This window comes from Neofelis nebulosa, chromosome 1 (assembly GCF_028018385.1).
Source record: "Neofelis nebulosa isolate mNeoNeb1 chromosome 1, mNeoNeb1.pri, whole genome shotgun sequence".
Classification (NCBI taxonomy): domain Eukaryota; kingdom Metazoa; phylum Chordata; class Mammalia; order Carnivora; family Felidae; genus Neofelis; species Neofelis nebulosa.
The window spans coordinates 29167999-29187145 of record NC_080782.1 but is presented as its reverse complement, the minus strand read 5'-3'; the positions used below and the strand labels follow the sequence as shown (position 1 = coordinate 29187145).

General features: G+C 38.3%; 1 protein-coding gene across 6 annotated transcripts in view; it reads left to right on the top strand.

The window, feature by feature from the left end:
• LMBRD2 (LMBR1 domain containing 2) overlaps window positions 1-19147 on the top strand; it is a 54342-nt gene that overhangs the window by 9875 nt on the left and 25320 nt on the right. For all 6 annotated transcript variants that reach the window (XR_009258151.1, XM_058717499.1, XM_058717490.1 and 3 more), the window contains exons 2-7: window positions 3248-3474; window positions 9716-9813; window positions 11149-11244; window positions 14071-14238; window positions 15472-15682; window positions 18749-18823. Coding sequence is in view for 5 of the 6 variants with exons in the window: in XM_058717499.1 (XP_058573482.1) it covers window positions 3301-3474; window positions 9716-9813; window positions 11149-11244; window positions 14071-14238; window positions 15472-15682; window positions 18749-18823 (822 nt within the window). In the remaining variant the exon portion in view is untranslated. The remainder of the gene's footprint in view (window positions 1-3247; window positions 3475-9715; window positions 9814-11148; window positions 11245-14070; window positions 14239-15471; window positions 15683-18748; window positions 18824-19147) is intronic.

Below are 19147 nucleotides of genomic sequence, written 5' to 3'. Positions count from 1 at the left end.
TGATTTTCATATCCTGTGACTTTGCTGAATTCACATATCAGTTCTAGCAGTTTTTTGGTGGACTCTTGGGTTTTCCACATAGAGTGTCATGTCATCTGGGAAGATTAAAAGTTTGACTTCTTCCTTGCCGATTTGAATGCGTTTTATTTCTTTTAGTTGTCTGATTGCTGAGGCTAGAACTTCCAACATATGCTGAACAATGGGTGAGAGTGGACATCCCTGTTGTGTTCTTGACCTTAGGCAGAAAGCTCTGTTTTTCCCCATTGAGGATGATATTAGCTGTGGGTCTTTCGTAGGTGGCCTTTATGATCTTAAGGTATGATCCTTCTATCCCTACTTTCTTGAGAGTTTTTATCAAGAAAGGATGTTGTATTTTGTCAAATGCTTTTTCTGCATCTACTGAGAGGATCATGTGGTTCTTATCCTTTCTTTTATTAATGTGATGTATCATGTTGATTGATTTGCTGGTATTGAACCAGCCCTACATCCAGGAATAAATCCCACTTAGTCATGGTGAATAATTCTTTTAACGTATTGTTGGATTCAGTTTGCTAGTACCTTGTTGATAATTTTTGCATCCATGTTCCATCAGGGAATTTGGTCTGTATTCTCCTTTTTAGTGGGGTCTTTGTCTGGTTTTGGAATCAGGGTGATGCTGGCCTCATAGAATGAGTTTGGAAGTTTTCTTCCCATTTCTATTTTTTTTTTGGAACAGCTTCAAAAGAATAGTTGTTAACTTTTCTTTAAATGTTTGGTAGAATTCCCCTGGAAAGCCATTTGGCCCTGGACTCTTGAGATTTTTGATTACTGATGCAATTTCTTTACTGGTTATGGGTCTATTCAAATTTCCTATTTCTTCCTGTTTCAGTTTTGGTAGTTTATGTATTTCTGGGAATTTCTTCCAGATTGACCAATATGTTGGCATATAATTGTTCATAATATTCTCATATTGTTGTTTGTATTTCTGTGGTGTTGGTTGTGATCTCTCCTCTTTCATTTGTGATTTTATTTGGATCCTATCCTTTTGATCAAACTGGCTAGGGGTGTATCAATTTTCTAATTCTTTCAAAGAACCAGCTCGCGGTTTCGTTGATCTGTTGTGTGTTTTTTTTCTTTCTTTTTTTTTAATTTTGATATCCTTGGTTTCTGCTCTCATCTTTATTATGTCCCTTCTTCTGCTGGTTTTGGGATAAAGAAGATGTGATACACACACACACACACACACACACACACACTCTGGAATATTAGCAATCAGAAAGAATGAAATCTTGCCATTCGCAACAATGTGGATAGAACTAAAGTGTATTATGCTAAGTGAAATAAGTGAGTCGGAGAAAGATAAATATCATCATATGATTTTTCTCTCATATGTGGAATTTAAGAAACAAAACAGATGAACATAGGGGAAGGGAAGGAAAAAATAAGGTAAGAGAGAGAGGCAAACCATAAGACACTTTTAAATACAGAGAACAAACTGAGGGTTGCTGGAGGGGTTTTGGGTGGGGGGATGGGCTAAATGGGTGATAGGCTTTAAAGAGGACACTTGCTGGGATGAACACTGGGTGTTTTGTATAAGCGATGAATCATTAAATTCTACTCCTGAAATCATTATTACACTATATATTAACTACCTTGGATTTAAATAAAATTTAAAAATTAAAAACCAATTCTCAAGTGTATGATTTTATTCAATAATCATTGGTAAATTTTTCTACATATAAAATAGGTAACCTTCTTTAAAGAAAATAAGATTTTTTTTTTAATTTTTTTTTTTCAACGTTTTTTATTTATTTTTGGGACAGAGAGAGACAGAGCATGAATGGGGGAGGGGCAGAGAGAGAGGGAGACACAGAATCGGAAACAGGCTCCAGGCTCCGAGCCATCAGCCCAGAGCCTGACGCGGGGCTCGAACTCACAGACCGCGAGATCGTGACCTGGCTGAAGTCGGACGCTTAACCGACTGCGCCACCCAGGCGCCCCAAGAAAATAAGATTTATATAGGTAAATGGAAAAGTGGTAAGTATACATTTGCAAAGGGTCAGGGGTGCCAAACCCTGTACAGTCAAAAATCTGTGTATAAGTTTTGACTCCCTGGAAACTTAACTGTTTCTAGCCTACTGTTGATTAGAAGCCTTACCTGTAATGTATGTCTATGTGTGTGTTTTACTGGATGAACTTGACGTTTATTTTATAGTGTGAGTATTTTTTATTGAAGATAATTAGCATACAGCATTATATTAGTTTCAGGTGTATGACATAATGATTCAACATATATTGTATGCATATTACTCATAATAAACTAAGCTACAGAAAAGAAAATGTTATTAAGAAAGTCATAAAGAGGACATATATTTAAAGTACTGTATTTATCAAAAAAAAAAAAAAATCCGTGTGTAAGTGGACCCACACAGCTCAAACCTAAGTTGTTCAAGTGTCAAGTACTGTGTTTTGTGAAGCAGTAAATAAATAAGAATTTCAAGTCATTAAAGTTGTTAAGACAAGATTAGCACACACACAAAAACAAACTATTTCAAACAAAGGAAATGTTTTCAAATGGTCTTTTTCTTGCTGTTTTTCCCTCTTTTGGAACATTTTAAGTAATGGACTGTGGAAAACTTTATTTTATGAAACGTCTGATTACTTAGGATCTAGTCAATTGTGTATTTGTATAAAACTTCTGTTGGGGCTTATAACTGTAAGGAACAAACTCCAAATGATACTTTTGAAACAGTTCACGTTCAGTATTATTTTGCAATATTTTTAGAAGTAGTATAATTTTCATTAAGATAACTTTTTTCCTGAAGATACAATTTATGTCAAGATTTTAAGATCTGTTTTCAAAAATTAGATATGTATTTGAGAGTAGGAATTATCCTTTTCCTTCTATTTCTTTTTTTTTTTTTTGATGTTTTATTTATTTTTGAGAGAGAGAGGCTGCAAGTGGGGGTGGAGTAGGGGAGGGAAGGCGGTGGTGGGACAGAGGATCCAAAGCAGGCTCTGTGCTGACAGCAGCTAACCTGATTCCAGGCTTGACCTCACGAACTGTGAGATCATGACCTGAGCCGAAGTGGGACACTCAACCGACTGACACACCCAGGCATACCCTTTTTCCTTCTATTTGTAGTTCAATGTAAAGCCTGACAATTTTCCAAAGAATTAATTAATATGTCAATAAACAAATATTTAGGAAATTTCCAAGTGGTTGTTTATGTTAATGCTACTTTTTTTTTTCTTTTCCACTTTACAGATATGATCCAGACCTGCACATGAATGACTTTTGGTTAGAGTGAACATTCAATAATGAGTGGTGCAGCTTTGGGACTCGAGATTGTTTTTGTCTTTTTTCTGGCATTATTCCTACTTCATCGATATGGAGACTTTAAGAAACAGCATAGACTTGTAATTATTGGAACACTTCTAGCTTGGTATCTCTGCTTTCTTATCGTCTTCATACTGCCTCTGGATGTTAGTACGGTAAGAGGTGAAACTGAGTTTTGCAATTTGAAAGGCAATTGTAGTCATACAGCATGTTTTTTTTTTTTTTTAAGTCAAAATGTATTGTTTATTTTTGTTTTTTTGTTTTTTTGTTTTTTTAATATATGAAATTTACTGTCAAATTGGTTTCCATACAACACCCAGTGCTCATCCCAAAAGGTGCCCTCCTCAATACCCATCACCCACCCTGCCCTCCCTCCCACCCCCCATCAACCCTGTTAGTTCTCAGTTTTTAACAGTCTCTTATGCTTTGGCTCTCTCCCACTCTAACCTCTTTTCTTTTTTTTTTTTTTTTCCTTCCCCTCCCTCATGGGATTCTGTTATGTTTCTCAGGATCCACATAAGAGTGAAACCATATGGTATCTGTCTTTCTCTGTATGGCTTATTTCACTTAGCATCACACTCTCCAGTTCCATCCACGTTGCTACAAAAGGCCATATTTCATTTTTTCTCATTGCCACGTAGTATTCCATTGTGTATATAAACCACAATTTCTTAATCCATTCATCAGTTGATGGACATTTAGGCTCTTTCCATAATCTGGCTATTGTGGAGAGTGCTGCTATAAACATTGGGGTACAAGTGCCCCTATGCATCAGTACTCCTGTATCCCTTGGATAAATTCCTAGCAGTGCTATTGCTGGGTCATAGGGTAGGTCTATTTTTAATTTTCTGAGGAACCTCCACACTGCTTTCCAGAGCGGCTGCACCAATTTGCATTCCCACCAACAGTGCAGGAGGGTTCCCGTTTCTCCACATCCTCTCCAGCATCTATAGTCTCCTGATTTCTTCATTTTGGCCACTCTGACTGGCGTGAGGTGGTATCTGAGTGTGGTTTTGATTTGTATTTCCCTGATAAGGAGCGACGTTGAACATCTTTTCATGTGCCTGTTGGCCATCCGGATGTCTTCTTTAGAGAAGTGTCTACTCATGTTTTCTGCCCATTTCTTCACTGGGTTATTTGTTTTTCGGGTGTGGAGTTTGATGAGCTCTTTATAGATTTTGGATACTAGCCCTTTGTCCGATATGTCATTTGCAAATATCTTTTCCCATTCCATTGGTTGCCTTTTAGTTTTGTTGGTTGTTTCCTTTGCTGTGCAGAAGCTTTTTATCTTCATAAGGTCCCAGTAATTCACTTTTGCTTTTAATTCCCTTGCCTTTGGGGATGTGCCGAGTAAGAGATTGCTACGGCTGAGGTCAGAGAGGTCTTTTCCTGCTTTCTCCTCTAAGGTTTTGATGGTTTCCTGTCTCACATTCAGGTCCTTTATCCATTTTGAGTTTATTTTTGTGAATGGTGTGAGAAAGTGGTCTAGTTTCAACCTTCTGCATGTTGCTGTCCAGTTCTCCCAGCACCATTTGTTAAAGAGACTGTCTTTTTTCCATTGGATGTTCTTTCCTGTTTTGTCAAAGATGAGTTGGCCATACGTTTGTGGTCTAGTTCTGGGGTTTCTATTCTATTCCATTGGTCTATGTGTCTGTTTTTGTGCCAATACCATGCTGTCTTGATGATGACAGCTTTGTAGTAGAGGCTAAAGTCTGGGATTGTGATGCCTCCTGCTTTGGTCTTCTTCTTCAAAATTACTTTGGCTATTCGGGGCCTTTTGTGGTTCCATATGAATTTTAGGATTGCTTGTTCTAGTTTCGAGAAGAATGCTGGTGCAATTTTGATTGGGATTGCATTGAATGTGTAGATAGCTTTGGGTAGTATTGACATTTTGACAATATTTATTCTTCCAATCCATGAGCAGGGAATGTCTTTCCATTTCTTTATATCTTCTTCAATTACCTGCATAAGCTTTCTATAGTTTTCAGCATACAGATCTTTTACATCTTTGGTTAGATTTATTCCTAGGTATTTTATGCTTCTTGGTGCAATTGTGAATGGGATCAGTTTCTTTGTCTTTCTGTTGCTTCATTGTTAGTGTATAAGAATGTAACTGATTTCTGTAAATTGATTTTGTATCCTGCAACTTTGCTGAATTCATGTATCAGTTCTAGCAGGCTTTTGGTGGAGTCTATCGGATTTTCCATGTATAATATCATGTCATCTGCAAAAAGCGAAAGCTTGACTTCATCTTTGCCAATTTTGATGCCTTTGATTTCCTTTTGTTGTCTGATTGCTGATGCTAGAACTTCCAGCACGATGTTAAACAACAGTGGTAAGAGTGGGCATCCCTGTCGTGTTCCTGATCTCAGGGAAAAAGCTCTCAGTTTTTCCCCGTTGAGGATGATGTTAGCTGTGGGCTTTTCATAAATGGCTTTTATGATCTTTAAGTATGTTCCTTCTATCCCGACTTTCTCCAGGGTTTTTATTAAGAAAGGGTGCTGGATTTTGTCAAAGGCCTTTTCTGCATCGATTGACAGGATCATATGGTTCTTCTCTTTTTTTTTGTTAATGTGATGTATCACGTTGATCGATTTGCGAATGTTGAACCAGCCCTGCATCCCAGGAATGAATCCCACTTGATCATGGTGAATAATTCTTTTTATATGCTGTTGAATTCGATTTGCTAGTATCTTACTGAGAATTTTTGCATCCATATTCATCAGGGATATTGGCCTGTAGTTCTCTTTTTTTACTGGGTCTCTGTCTGGTTTAGGAATCAAAGTAATACTGGCTTCATAGAATGAGTCTGGAAGTTTTCCTTCCCTTTCTATTTCTTGGAATAGCTTGAGAAGGATAGGTATTATCTCTGCTTTAAACGTCTGGTAGAACTCCCCTGGGAAGCCATCTGGTCCTGGACTCTTATTTGTTGGGAGATTTTTGATAACCGATTCAATTTCTTCGCTGGTTATGGGTCTGTTCAAGCTTTCTATTTCCTCCTGATTGAGTTTTGGAAGAGTGTGGGTGTTTAGGAATTTGTCCATTTCTTCCAGGTTGTCCAATTTGTTGGCATATAATTTCTCATAGTATTCCCTGATAATTGTTTGTATCTCTGAGGGATTGGTTGTAATAATTCCATTTTCATTCATGATTTTATCTATTTGGGTCATCTCCCTTTTCTTTTTGAGAAGCCTGGCTAGAGGTTTGTCAATTTTGTTTATTTTTTCAAAAAACCAACTCTTGGTTTCGTTGATCTGCTCTACAGTTTTTTTAGAGTCTATATTGTTTATTTCTGCTCTGATCTTTATTATTTCTCTTCTTCTGCTGGGTTTAGGCTGCCTTTGCTGTTCTGCTTCTATTTCCTTTAGGTGTGCTGTTAGATTTTGTATTTGGGATTTTTCTTGTTTCTTGAGATAGGCCTGGATTGCAATGTATTTTCCTCTCAGGACTGCCTTCGCTGCGTCCCAAAGCGTTTGGATTGTTGTATTTTCATTTTCGTTTGTTTCCATATATTTTTAAATTTCTTCTCTAACTGCCTGGTTGACCCACTCATTCGTTAGTAGGGTGTTCTTTAACCTCCATGCTTTTGGAGGTTTTCCAGACTTTTTCCTGTGGTTGATTTCAAGCTTCATAGCATTGTGGTCTGAAAGTATGCATGGTATAATTTCAATTCTTGTAAACTTATGAAGGGCTGTTTTGTGACCCAGTATATGATCTATCTTGGAGAATGTTCCATGTGCACTCGAGAAGAAAGTATATTCTGTTGCTTTGGGATGCAGAGTTCTAAATATATCTGTCAAGTCCATCTGATCCAATGTATCATTCAGGGCCCTTGTTTCTTTATTGACTGTGTGTCTAGATGATCTATCCATTTCTGTACGTGGGGTGTTAAAGTCCCCTGCAATGACCACATTCTTATCAACAAGGTTGCTTATGTTTATGAGTAATTGTTTTATATATCTGGGGGCTCCGGTATTCGGCGCATAGACATTTATAATTGTTAGCTCTTCCTGATGGATAGACCCTGTAATTATTATATAATGCCCTTCTTCATCTCTTGTTACAGCCTTTAATTTAAAGTCTAGTTTGTCTGATATAAGTATGGCTACTCCAGCTTTCTTTTGGCTTCCAGTAGCATGATAAATAGTTCTCCATCCCCTCACTCTCAATCTAAAGGTGTCCTCAGATCTAAAATGAGTCTCTTGTAGACAGCAAATAGATGGGTCTTGTTTTTGTATCCATTCTGATACCGTATGTCTTTTGGTTGGCGCATTTAATCCATTTACATTCAGTGTTATTATAGAAAGATACGGGTTTAGAGTCATTGTGATGTCTGTATGTTTTATGCTTGTAGTGATGTCTCTGGTACTTTGTCTCACAGGATCCCCCTTAGGATCTCTTGTAGGGCTGGTTTGGTGGTGACAAATTCCTTCAGTTTTTGTTTGTTTGGGAAGACCTTTATCTCTCCTTCTATTCTAAATGACAGACTTGCTGGATAAAGGATTCTCGGCTGCATATTTTTTCTGTTCAGCACACTGAAGATATCGTGCCAAGCCTTTCTGGCCTGCCAAGTTTCAAAGGAGAGATCAGTCACAAGTCTTATAGGTCTCCCTTTATATGTGAGGGCACGTTTATCCCTTGCTGCTTTCAGAATTTTCTCTTTATCCTTGTATTTTGCCAGTTTCACTATGATATGTCGTGCAGAAGATCGATTCAAGTTACGTCTGAAGGGAGTTCTCTGTGCCTCTTGGATTTCAATGCCTTTTTCCTTCCCCAGTTCAGGGAAGTTCTCAGCTATAATTTCTTCAAGTACCCCTTCAGCACCTTTCCCTCTCTCTTCCTCCTCTGGGATACCAATTATGCGTATATTATTTCTTTTTAGTGTATCACTTAGTTCTCTAATTTTCCCCTCATACTCCTGGATTTTTTTATCTCTCTTTCTCTCAGCTTCCTCTTTCTCCATAACTTTATCTTCTAGTTCACCTATTCTCTCCTCTGCCTCTTCAATCCGAGCTGTCGTGGTTTCCATTTTGTTTTGCATTTCGTTTAAAGCGTTTTTCAGCTCCTCGTGACTGTTCCTTAGTCCCTTGATCTCTGTGGCAAGAGATTCTCTGCTGTCCTGTATACTGTTTTCAAGCCCAGCGATTAATTTTATGACTATTATTCTAAATTCACTTTCTGTTATATTATTTAAATCCTTTTTGATCAGTTCATTAGCTGTTGTTATTTCCTGGAGATTCTTCTGAGGGGAATTCTTCCGTTTGGTCATTTTGGATAGTCCCTGGAGTGGTGAGGACCCGCAGGGCACTTCCCCTGTGCTGTGGTGTATAACTGGAGTTGGTGGGCGGGGCCGCAGTCCGACCTGATGTCTGCCCCCAGCCCACCACTGGGGCCACAGTCAGACTGGTGTGTGCCTTCTCTTCCCCTCTCCTAGAGGCGGAATTCACTGTGGGGTGGTGTGGCCCGTCTGGTCTACTTGCACACTGCCAGGCTTGTGGTGCTGGGGATCTGGCGTATTAGCTGGGGTGGGTAGGCAAGGTGCACGGGGGCAGGAGGGGCAGGCTTAGCTCGCTTCTCCTTAGGTGATCCACTTCAGGAGGGGCCCTGTGGCAGCGGGAAGGAGTCAGATCCGCTGCCGGAGGTTTGGCTCCGCAGAAGCACAGAGTTGGGTGTTTGCGCGGAGCGAGCAAGTTCCCTGGCAGGAACTGGTTCTCTTTGGGATTTTGGCTGGGGGATGGGCGGGGGGGATGGCGCTGGCGAGCGCCTTTGTTCCCCGCCAAGCTGAGCTCTGCCATTGGGGGGCTCAGCAGCTCTCCCTCCCTTTGTCCTGCAGCCTTCCCGCTTTCTGAGCAGAGCTGTTAACTTCTGACCTCCCAGACGCTAAGTCGCGCTTGCTGTCGGAACACAGTCCATCCGGCCCCTCCGCTTTTGCCAGCCCGACTCGGGGGCTCTGCTTGGCCGGCGAGCCGCCCCTCCGCCCCGGCTCCCTCCCGCCAGTCCGTGGAGCGCGCACCGCCTCGCCGCCCTTCCTACCCTCTTCCGTGGGCCTCTCGTCTGCGCTTGGCTCCGGAGACTCCGTTCTGCTAATCCTCTCGCGGTTTTCTGGGTTCTTTAGGCAGGTGTAGGTGGAATCTAAGTGATCAGCAGGACGCGCGGTGAGCCCAGCGTCCTCCTACGCCGCCATCTTCCCATACAGCGTGTTTGAGATATGTTCTTAAAACAGCTAAATTATATAAGGTCATGCTTAACTTTTTGTATTTAAATCTTACTTTGTGAATGTAATCATTAAAAAACATAACCAGGAAGGTCACTGGTGGATAGGTTGATACCCCCCAGTATCCCTTAACTCTGTAACCTTCTGATTTTCATTTTTAAACCATGTGTTCGTTGATTTAGACAATATACAACCGGTGTAAGCATGCAGCCGCAAACTCAAGCCCTACCGAGAACAGCAACATTACAGGATTCCACGCAACTGCTACCCCAGTTCCAAGGTATTTTCTTCCTTTTTTTTTTCTTTTTCTTTTTTTAAATAGTGTAGAGGAAAAATTACTTTAATATTGTCTATTCTTACCATTCGGGATTTAAATTTATAAAGTTTATCTTCTTTTTCTACTCATCCCCCACGCCTCTCCCATCCTTTGCTAGTAGACTTTTAATTACATTGTATTCTATTTAAATGTAAAGCTTAAATAAATTTTACATATTTATTGGTGCACGAGGCCTTTCAGTAGATGCTAAAAAGAAACTTGGAGAAGACCTGATTTTTTTAGCCCTGGTTCTACCTCTTACTAAGAATGTGACTTCCAATGGCTTTTTTTTTTTCTTCTCAGCCTCTCTCTAGTCTAAAAAAAACTTCATTTTCTCTTTTGCCTGATTTACAAGTTTGTATAAGGGAATTATTCTGTATGTAGGATGTTCTTTTCATATTGTGCATCCTTTGAAACCATCATAGTTTTAGACCGAGAATGAATAAAGTTCAAATTATCGAAAGGTTACGTTAAATCCATGTCAAACTTCCAAGTAAATAGCTTTAATAAATGTTGACTGTAGCTTTTACCAATGCTCTAAGTAGTGTTTGCATGCTTCTTTATGCAGCTTTTATTATTTTTTTAATCTAACCTGAATAAGGGTAAATTTAAAATGTAACTGTTACTCCCTTTAAAGCACATTAAAAATTGAATATGGATCAGCAGCAGTTGTGAATCATTGGAAGCTCCTAGACTAAACAGTATCCTTATAGTCAGGGAAGACTATTAATGGAAGATACACATATGTTCAAAAAACTCAAACAGAATTATATACAGATACTGGCATCTCTGTCCATGGGATCTGTGCCACAGTGACTAATCAGTTAGGGCTCCAGTTACCAGGAGTTAATCACCTAATTTCTTTCACCTCCCTGTTCCCTCTCCCCAGAAAATAACCAATCCCACAAAATGGAGTGTGTATTTTAAAGACAGTTACCAGTTTTAAAGGCAGTCAAATCAGAGGTTTAGTTTCATGACATATTCATTCACTTTTAAAGACTCACATTATCAGTCTATTAAGTGAACATTATGCCCTCTTTTACTCAAGGACTAAAAATACACTGAAAGTTGAAAATTTAAGTGGCATTCCTCTCTAGAACAAACTGTTTTGTTCCCTTTGTTTCTTTTTATTTTAGTTTGACGGTCTGCTTTGAGTTTTAAGTTTTCTGTGAAATTTTGGAAGCTAGAGTCGGTAATTTAATATCTGAATGTAAATGAACTTTGCCATGCACAAGTTAATTATATAACTTATTTAAGTAGTCATCATTTATTGATTGGCTATAAATTGTTGTTAAACAGCCAACATCCATGTTTCAAGCCATGGAGTTACATTCCTGATGGAATCATGCCAATTTTCTGGAGGGTAGTATATTGGACATCACAATTTTTAACATGGTAAGTGATAGTGAAGGATAAAAAGTTTTTAAATTTTGGCTGAAGTAAAAAGAAAAAGATTATACTTTCTCTGTGAACCTTCATTTTTAGGGTTTATTCAAGTGTTAATTTTTTTTTTTTCTTAAATCTGTGTATTCTCCTTTTCTGCTCATTCACTTCTCTTCCATCTTATCTTAGAAGAAATGAAACAAAAAACCCCCAACAAACAAGAAATAGAATACAGAAACCAAAAATTTTCCTTGTCACCATTCCCTTCCAGTTACTGCCTTCTCTCTTGACCTTCTTCCATTCAGTCTTCCTCCAGTCCCAGTTTTAAATGAAACTGTTCTTGCTAAGGTCATCATTGTCTCCTGGTTTTCTTTCTATCTGCTTAGCCCAACCTGCTGAATTTCCTTCATGGGTTCTATTTCTGTGGCCCATTTCCTGAATGTTGGCATTCCCTAGGGTCCCATCTTTGGTCATCTTGTTACCTGAGCCTCTCTGTATAGCTTTAATTGTAAGCATAATCGGATGCATTCCAAATGTTTCTTTCTACCCACGGTAGCTTTATCTTTCTGCTGGGTTCCAAATTCACATTATTCACTGCCTACTGAGCATTTTAGATATTCTGCAGGCAACTAAGCTCTAAAACTGAAGCTAGTGAATATTGCAAGAGAGAAATCACACGGCACAGTCAGGTAGTGCACCTGTAAATTCGTGTTCATCCGACTCATCCAGGCTCCCAGCATTGCCAGACTTCTATGCGTCTCTAGTCTGCTCGCTCTTTGTTCTCCACAGTAAATCCTTCTAATCACTACAGACCTCAAACCTCTACTATTCCCTTTGTGGCTCTTTCTCTCTCTTTTACATCCTAGAATCAGTCACCTTTTCTCCTTTCAGAGTACTTTACTTTCTACTTCACAGTGAAAATAGAAGTCCTCACATGGTACTCTTTCAGCTTCCCACCAGCACAACTCCCTACCTGTCCTTTTCCCTTCCACTCAAAGAATGGAAGAGTCACTCTCAAAGTGATTACAAAGTGAAATCCCTCTTCCTGAAGTATGGACCCATCTCCTTCAGCTCTTGCTACCTATACTTTCAGCTTCCGGTTTCAACAAAGCATATACAATTCTCTCATCCTTTTAAAAAAAAGAAAAGAAAAAAAAGCCAGATCTCTCAAATGCAACCTTTTCCAACTTCCTAGCTTCTAACCTCATTGATCTATTCATCACGGCTTAATTTTGAGAGGGAGACTTTTTTTTTTTTTGAGAGAGAGAGAGAGAGAGAGCAAGTGGGGGAGGGACCAAGAGAGAGGGAGACAGAGGATCCAAAGCAGGCTATGCCTTGACAGCAGAAAGCCTGACTTGAGGCTTGAACTTACGAACCGAGACATCATGACCTGAGCTGAAGTGGGATGCTTAACTGACTGAGCCACCCAGGTGCCCCTCGGGGTGGGGGAGACTTTTTTATTGAAGTATAAATTAGTACAGAAAAGTGCACAAATTGTGTTCAGTTTGACTTTTTTTCAAAGTGAGTACACCCATATAACCAGCACTCAGATGATATTATAGAATATTAACAATGTTCATGCTAAGTCTAGAAGCTTCCCTCATGTCCCTCTCCCAGTCCTACCCTCCCCAAAGGTAGCCATGATTCTGACTTCCATCACTATAGATTAATTTTACCTGTTTTTGAACTTTATAAACATGGAATTAATATGGTATGTATTTTTCTGCACCTCTTTTTTTGCTCGCATATTTGGAAAATTCATCTGCGTCTTATTGTACGTGTCAGTATTCTCTGCTTTGTCATTTATGTAAAATCTTCCATTATATGAATATACTGCAATTTATCCTACCCAGCCAAATTTCTTAAATGGATTGTCTACATTTACTTTTACTGTCTTCATTTCCTCATTGCTTACTCTTTCCTCCCCGCATTGAACTCTATTTTCTAGCTCCACTTCTCCACTCACACAGACAGGTTCCTAATTTACTAGACTTCTTGGCAGCATTTGATTATTGTTTTCTCTCTCCACTTTGAAACGCTTTCTTCTTCTGTTTTTTCCTCCACGTGCTCCTTGGTTTTCTTCCATATCTACTGTTCTGTCTCGTTCTCCTTTACTGGCTCCTCCTGTTAGTTCTCTACCTCTCCTTTAAAAGATGATCTTTCCCAGGGCCAGCCTTAGTTCTTTCCTTCTCATTCTACATATTCACCCTTCCAAATCTCATCTACTGGTGTTATTTCAGAACCACTGATAACGGTGATGACTCCTCGATCTGTATTTCTAATCCTCTCTCCCGAATTCTGAAGCTGGATAGCCAACTACTTCCAGTGCAGCTTCTTTGGGATGTGTCCTAAGTACCTCTGATCAGTGTATTCACAACCAGACTTCTCCCTTCCTGCTTCTTACCATATCACCACCCCTTACCCTCTCCCACATAGTCCCAGTTTTGTTTCCTTTCAGTCCATTCTTCCTGCTGAAGACTTACCAGTCTTGAGAAAACTTAAATTTGATCACATCTCCTTTCTGTTAAAGAAAAAGATTCCTCATTGTCTGAATGTAGTCCAAAGTCTTCATAAAGGCGTTAAAGTCACTCGTGACACTGTTGTACTCGCCGTTGGTCGTTGTGGTCTCTTTTGCTCCCAGAAATGTACTTTGGTCTCCCCAAAATCTAATATTACAAAAATATTCAGTTATCTGTTATAGTTTGTTCAGTATTAATACTCAAAATCATATTTATGAAAAGAACTACACATTAAAATTGAGATTCACATCATTCTGGTATTTTGAGAATAAATAGGCATGTCAATTGTTTCTGTAATCATGTTTTTCCAACCGTCTAGGATTCTGTTACCTTTTATGCAGTCCTATGCAAGATCAGGAGGGTTTTCCATCACTGGGAAGATCAAAACTGCACTGATTGAGAATGCAATCTATTATGGCACGTATTTGCTGATTTTTGGAGCATTTTTAATATATGTAGCTGTAAACCCACATTTGCACTTAGAATGGTAAGAAAAGTTGTTTTCTTAATATTATTTTAATGTATGTTTGCATTTTTAAAAATTTACTTTTCTCTCATATGGGCAGGTAAGCAGACATTTCACTGAGAAACATACCGAGTTATGTGTTTTATAGATTCCCCAAAAAGAAATCTGAATAACGCATATTTCTAAGAAGAAAAAAATGGAACAACTATTAAATGTAGCTATTAGATGAAGGACTAATGATTTGTCTAATAGCTATGTGTTAGAAGTATTAACGCTTATGATTTTTTTGCAGTTTTTATTTTAATTCCAGTTAACATACAGTGTAATACTAGTTTCAGGTGTACAGTTTTGTACATGACAAAATAACTAGTTTGTTTTTTAATGTTTATTTTTGAGAGAGAGCAAGAGTGCACGTGCAGGGGAAGGGGAGAGGGAGAGGGAGACAGGATCCTAAGTGGGCTCTGTGCTAACAGCAGACAGCCCGATGTGGGGCTCCAACTCATGAACCATGAGATCATGACCTGATGTGGGGCTCAAACTCATGCACCATGAGATCATGACCGGGCCGAAATCAGATGCTTAACTGATTGAGCCACCCAGGTGCCCCTTAGGTTTCTTTTTCTTTGGAGCTTGTTGAATATTTTTTCTTTTGTTCTGACTATACCTTGAGAGCATATTTCTCTTTGATGTTAGATTCAGACATTATAATAAAATTGAAATCTGTATTATACTTGTGATCTATATAATGTGAAGAGATCTCAAAAATTTAGGAATAGAGTAGTAATGATAATTCTCACTGTTGCATTCCTGAGATTTGTGTAGGTGTGGCTCAACATAAAATTTTTTAGACTTTAAAATTTTTTTCAGGCTTCTCTTGGTTAATACTGAGTAAGAAAGCACCTAATGAAAAATATCTTTTCTTTGGGAAAAAATATATATAGTTTTCACCATGAACTATCCTAGATTCTAATTTTAACTATGATAGAAGCAGTGTTTCCTGTGTTAAAGTCTATTTCTGCAGTTAAGCTCTAACTTCCTTTTAAAACGCACAGATTATCTGCTGTTGCTAAAAAAGTAGCTGAGGATTGGAAGGTATACTTTTTTTCATGTAAGATCCTAGCCATCTTGTAGGGCTATTTCCTGAAAAACCATTTAACACTAGTTTTATTTTACATTTTTGGAAAAAATATATATATAAAATTGTTGGAAAAATTTCTTTCTCACAGCTATCTGCTTCTGTTTTCTCTTTCTCAGGAACCAGCTTCAGACAATTGGAATAGCTGCAGCAAATACATGGGGCCTGTTTCTCCTCGTGTTGTTATTGGGATATGGTTTGGTAGAAATTCCTCGGTCGTACTGGAATGGAGCAAAAAGAGGTTATCTACTTATGAAGACATATTTTAAGGCAGCCAAACTGATGACAGAAAAAGCAGATGCAGAAGAGACTTTGGAAGATGTCATGGAGGTAATAAGCAAGTTTAAACTAACAGTCACTATTGGTTTGTTGCTGTTGTTGTTAGCACGTTAATGGGTTTCACACAGAAAATTTGGTGATGTGCTATCCTTCAGTCCCATCCGGTAGGATGGCTTCCTGTTGGCCGTTCCAGCTTCATGAGGTGTCATCTCTACCTTCTAACCCACAGATTCAGCAACAATTATTCAACAGTGCAGGGTATGCTTGTCATCTTGGGGTAACCTTACAGAGCCCTTCTTTTACTCTTAAAAGTGTTGTGATTGAAAAATCTAATACTGGCTTTTTGGCACTTACTCCCTGCAAAAAGTAAGAACTGTAGTAGAATATATTGTTTGAAAATGTAGGAGTAAATTCACAGATAGTATTCTATTACATTTCCTCAGGCATCTGCTGGCTATTATTACATGTTTCAAAAGAAGATAATGTATGTTTGATAATTTTTATATTTATTTATGATATATTTGGAAGTTTATATTTGAAAATTCAGATTTTTGGAAAAAAACTTGAAAATTTGTATTTGGTAAGAAAATAATTTAAAAAAAATTTTTTTTTTTTCCAACGCTTTTTATTTATTTTTTGGGACAGAGAGAGACAGAGCATGAACGGGGGAGGGGCAGAGAGAGAGGGAGACACAGAATCGGAAACAGGCTCCAGGCTCCGAGCCATCAGCCCAGGGCCTGACGCGGGGCTCGAACTCACAGGCCGTGAGATCGTGACCTGGCTGAAGTCGGACGCTTAACCGACTGAGCCACCCAGGCGCCCCTATAATTTTTAAAAGATAATTTAAATTTGATACTGTTACCCTGTAAAGTTGGTACTAATTCAGTTGTTTCAGATTTGAGGAATATGGATTTTACCAGTTATTCAGTATTCCTTCAAGAAATATAAATCCAGTTAATTATGCAAGATCTGGATTTTGCTAGGAGGAATTGTCAGTGACTGAAGAAAGATAGATTTTGTTGTTGTTGTTTGTTAAGTAGGAACTCTCTACTGAGGCATAGGATGTGGAAAACTAGGACTGGCATTGGTGCCATCTTTGTTATTTTATTTTTATTTTATTTTATTTTATTTTATTTTATTTTATTTTATTTTATTTTATTTTATTTTATTTTATTTTATTTTTTTGAGAGAGAGCACACACGTGCAAGCAAGGGAGGGGCAGAGGGAGAGGGAGAGAAAGAATCTCACACAGGGCTCGATCTCAAAACCGTGAGATCATGACCTAAGCCAGAGTTGGATGCTTAACTGAGCCACCCTGGTGCCCCAAAAGTTACAAACTTTTGAAGGAGCCTTAGATTTATAACAGATATAGCAAATATCAGTAGTTAACTTGTTTCAGTACATATTTTTGTGTCACATGGCTGAAGAATTTAAAGGAAGAATACAATATTTTACATATAACATATAATCAGTATGGTTCATATTCAAAGTTGTGCTAACAAGTCAACAAATCTTTAAGGCAGTTTAGGAATAGAAAATTGTAATGTAATGATGATTCAAGCATCTTTTAAAAAAACCCAAGTCTTCTCTTGTCCCTGCTATATTTAGGTCACTTGTTGACCTCAAACAAACCGTTATAAAGGCCTTCTGGAGTGCTTTGCTTTTCTTTAGCCCGATCAAGTGCTGCTCAGGCAGCCGCTGACTGTCCTTTTCCCTGCGATCACATGTACTACTTTCAGTTCCTTGAAACTCCTTACGCACTTCTGCGTGGAGGCCTTTGTACTGGCTGTTCCGCTGTTTGGAGTATTCTCGCCCCTTCCTTTGGTTTGCTGACCTTACTCCTACTCAAGCTTTTATCTCAGCTTGAACAATCAGTTTATCAGAAAGCCTCTCACACTAGATTACACAGCAGTTTCCATACCATTTCTATTTGAATAATACCTGTTTTCCTCAATAAGCTGAGCTGCTGACAGGAGCAATGTCTGTTGGTACAGGTTATTCCTAAAGTCTGCATATTATAAGTTTTGATGGTTATTGCTAAGTTACTTTCCAAAAACTGTTCTCATTTTTAAAATTTGTAATTGTTTTTAGTGAGCTTGACTATCTTTCCAGACGTATATTGGCCAATTGTATTGCTTTTGTGTCTTCCCAATTTTCTCTTGATTTGTGATAGCACATATATATTAGGGAAAATGATTTTTTTTGTCATATAAGATATAAATATATTTTCTTAACTTTGTATGCCAGGTGGTTTCCTTGCCTCTAGTTTTGTATTCCTTGGGGCCATTCTCTACTCTCCAATCAGAATATCCTTTTTATTGTCCTGGTCAGTTCTCTTGCCTCCCAGCTTTTGAACCTGCCATTTCTTCTGCCTAGAGCAGTGGTTCCAACTTTTTAAAAGTTTCATTAGTATAGAAATTATTGTTCTTCTTTGAGATCTGCTGGTTGTAAAGATTACCCTTCCTAACCCCTTTATGCTTTCATACTCACTAAATTGGGTATTAAATTAGCTCATCACCAGCCTGTCATCTTTAAAGACCTGTAACATCATGTCTCCCTACCACACCCTTCAGCATGGATCGTGGTGACCTTATGCTTAACACAGTGCTGGCATAGAGTGTGCTCTTTGTAACGAATGTGGAATGAGTCAGTAGTTGTGACTGCTGTAGGGAACTCTCTCATTGGAAAGGAGCTGGTGCTTTGTGACGCTTGTTGCCTGTTGCTTCTTCCTCTGGTTTCTTCACTGTACTTTAGATAATGAGATAACTGAGCTTGCTGAGCAAGGTGGAAGAACACAGCATTGCAAAATTTGTCTGATCTTTCATGACCTTTTTATAATGCTCATTCACCTTTGTGTACCAAGAGGCAGGTGATAAGAGAGTAAATCTTAAAAAATAGTAAAAATCATGAGGGTATAGATATTGCTATTCTATAACTTTGTATTTTTACTTGTGTTCTTAAGAACTTCTATTTGGTGAACAGAACTTCATGTATATGCTAAGTAACTTGGGTTGAAATTAAACTTATGAGAACACATACAGTACCTAGGGCAGTCTCATTTGAAATGTATGATGTATAGAAATGGAAATATTTTTATTCTTCTTACTTTTTTTATAGGAGGTTCGTAAAGTGAATGAAAGCATCAAGTATAACCACCCATTGAGAAAATGCGTTGACACGATACTTAAAAAGGTAATTTGTCATATTCTCATCTTTTTTCTTTTGAAATATAAATTTATAGACTGTAACATTATAATAAAAGCATCAGAAAAGTGTGAGAACAGCCTGTGACTGTGGTCTTCCCATCTCCTTTCCATTTTCATGGAAATGTTAACCATAAATCAGTAGTAATCCATACTTAGAATTTGTTCTTTTGTTAATACAAGTGTGACATTTAATTATTGGCAGTATTTGTCATTGAAATGTGGATGTAGAAGTTAAGTAATAGATAATGATTGCTGACACGGTGATGGAGATGGACCTTCACAGTTTCTAAGTGTCATTGAATGTGGTCAC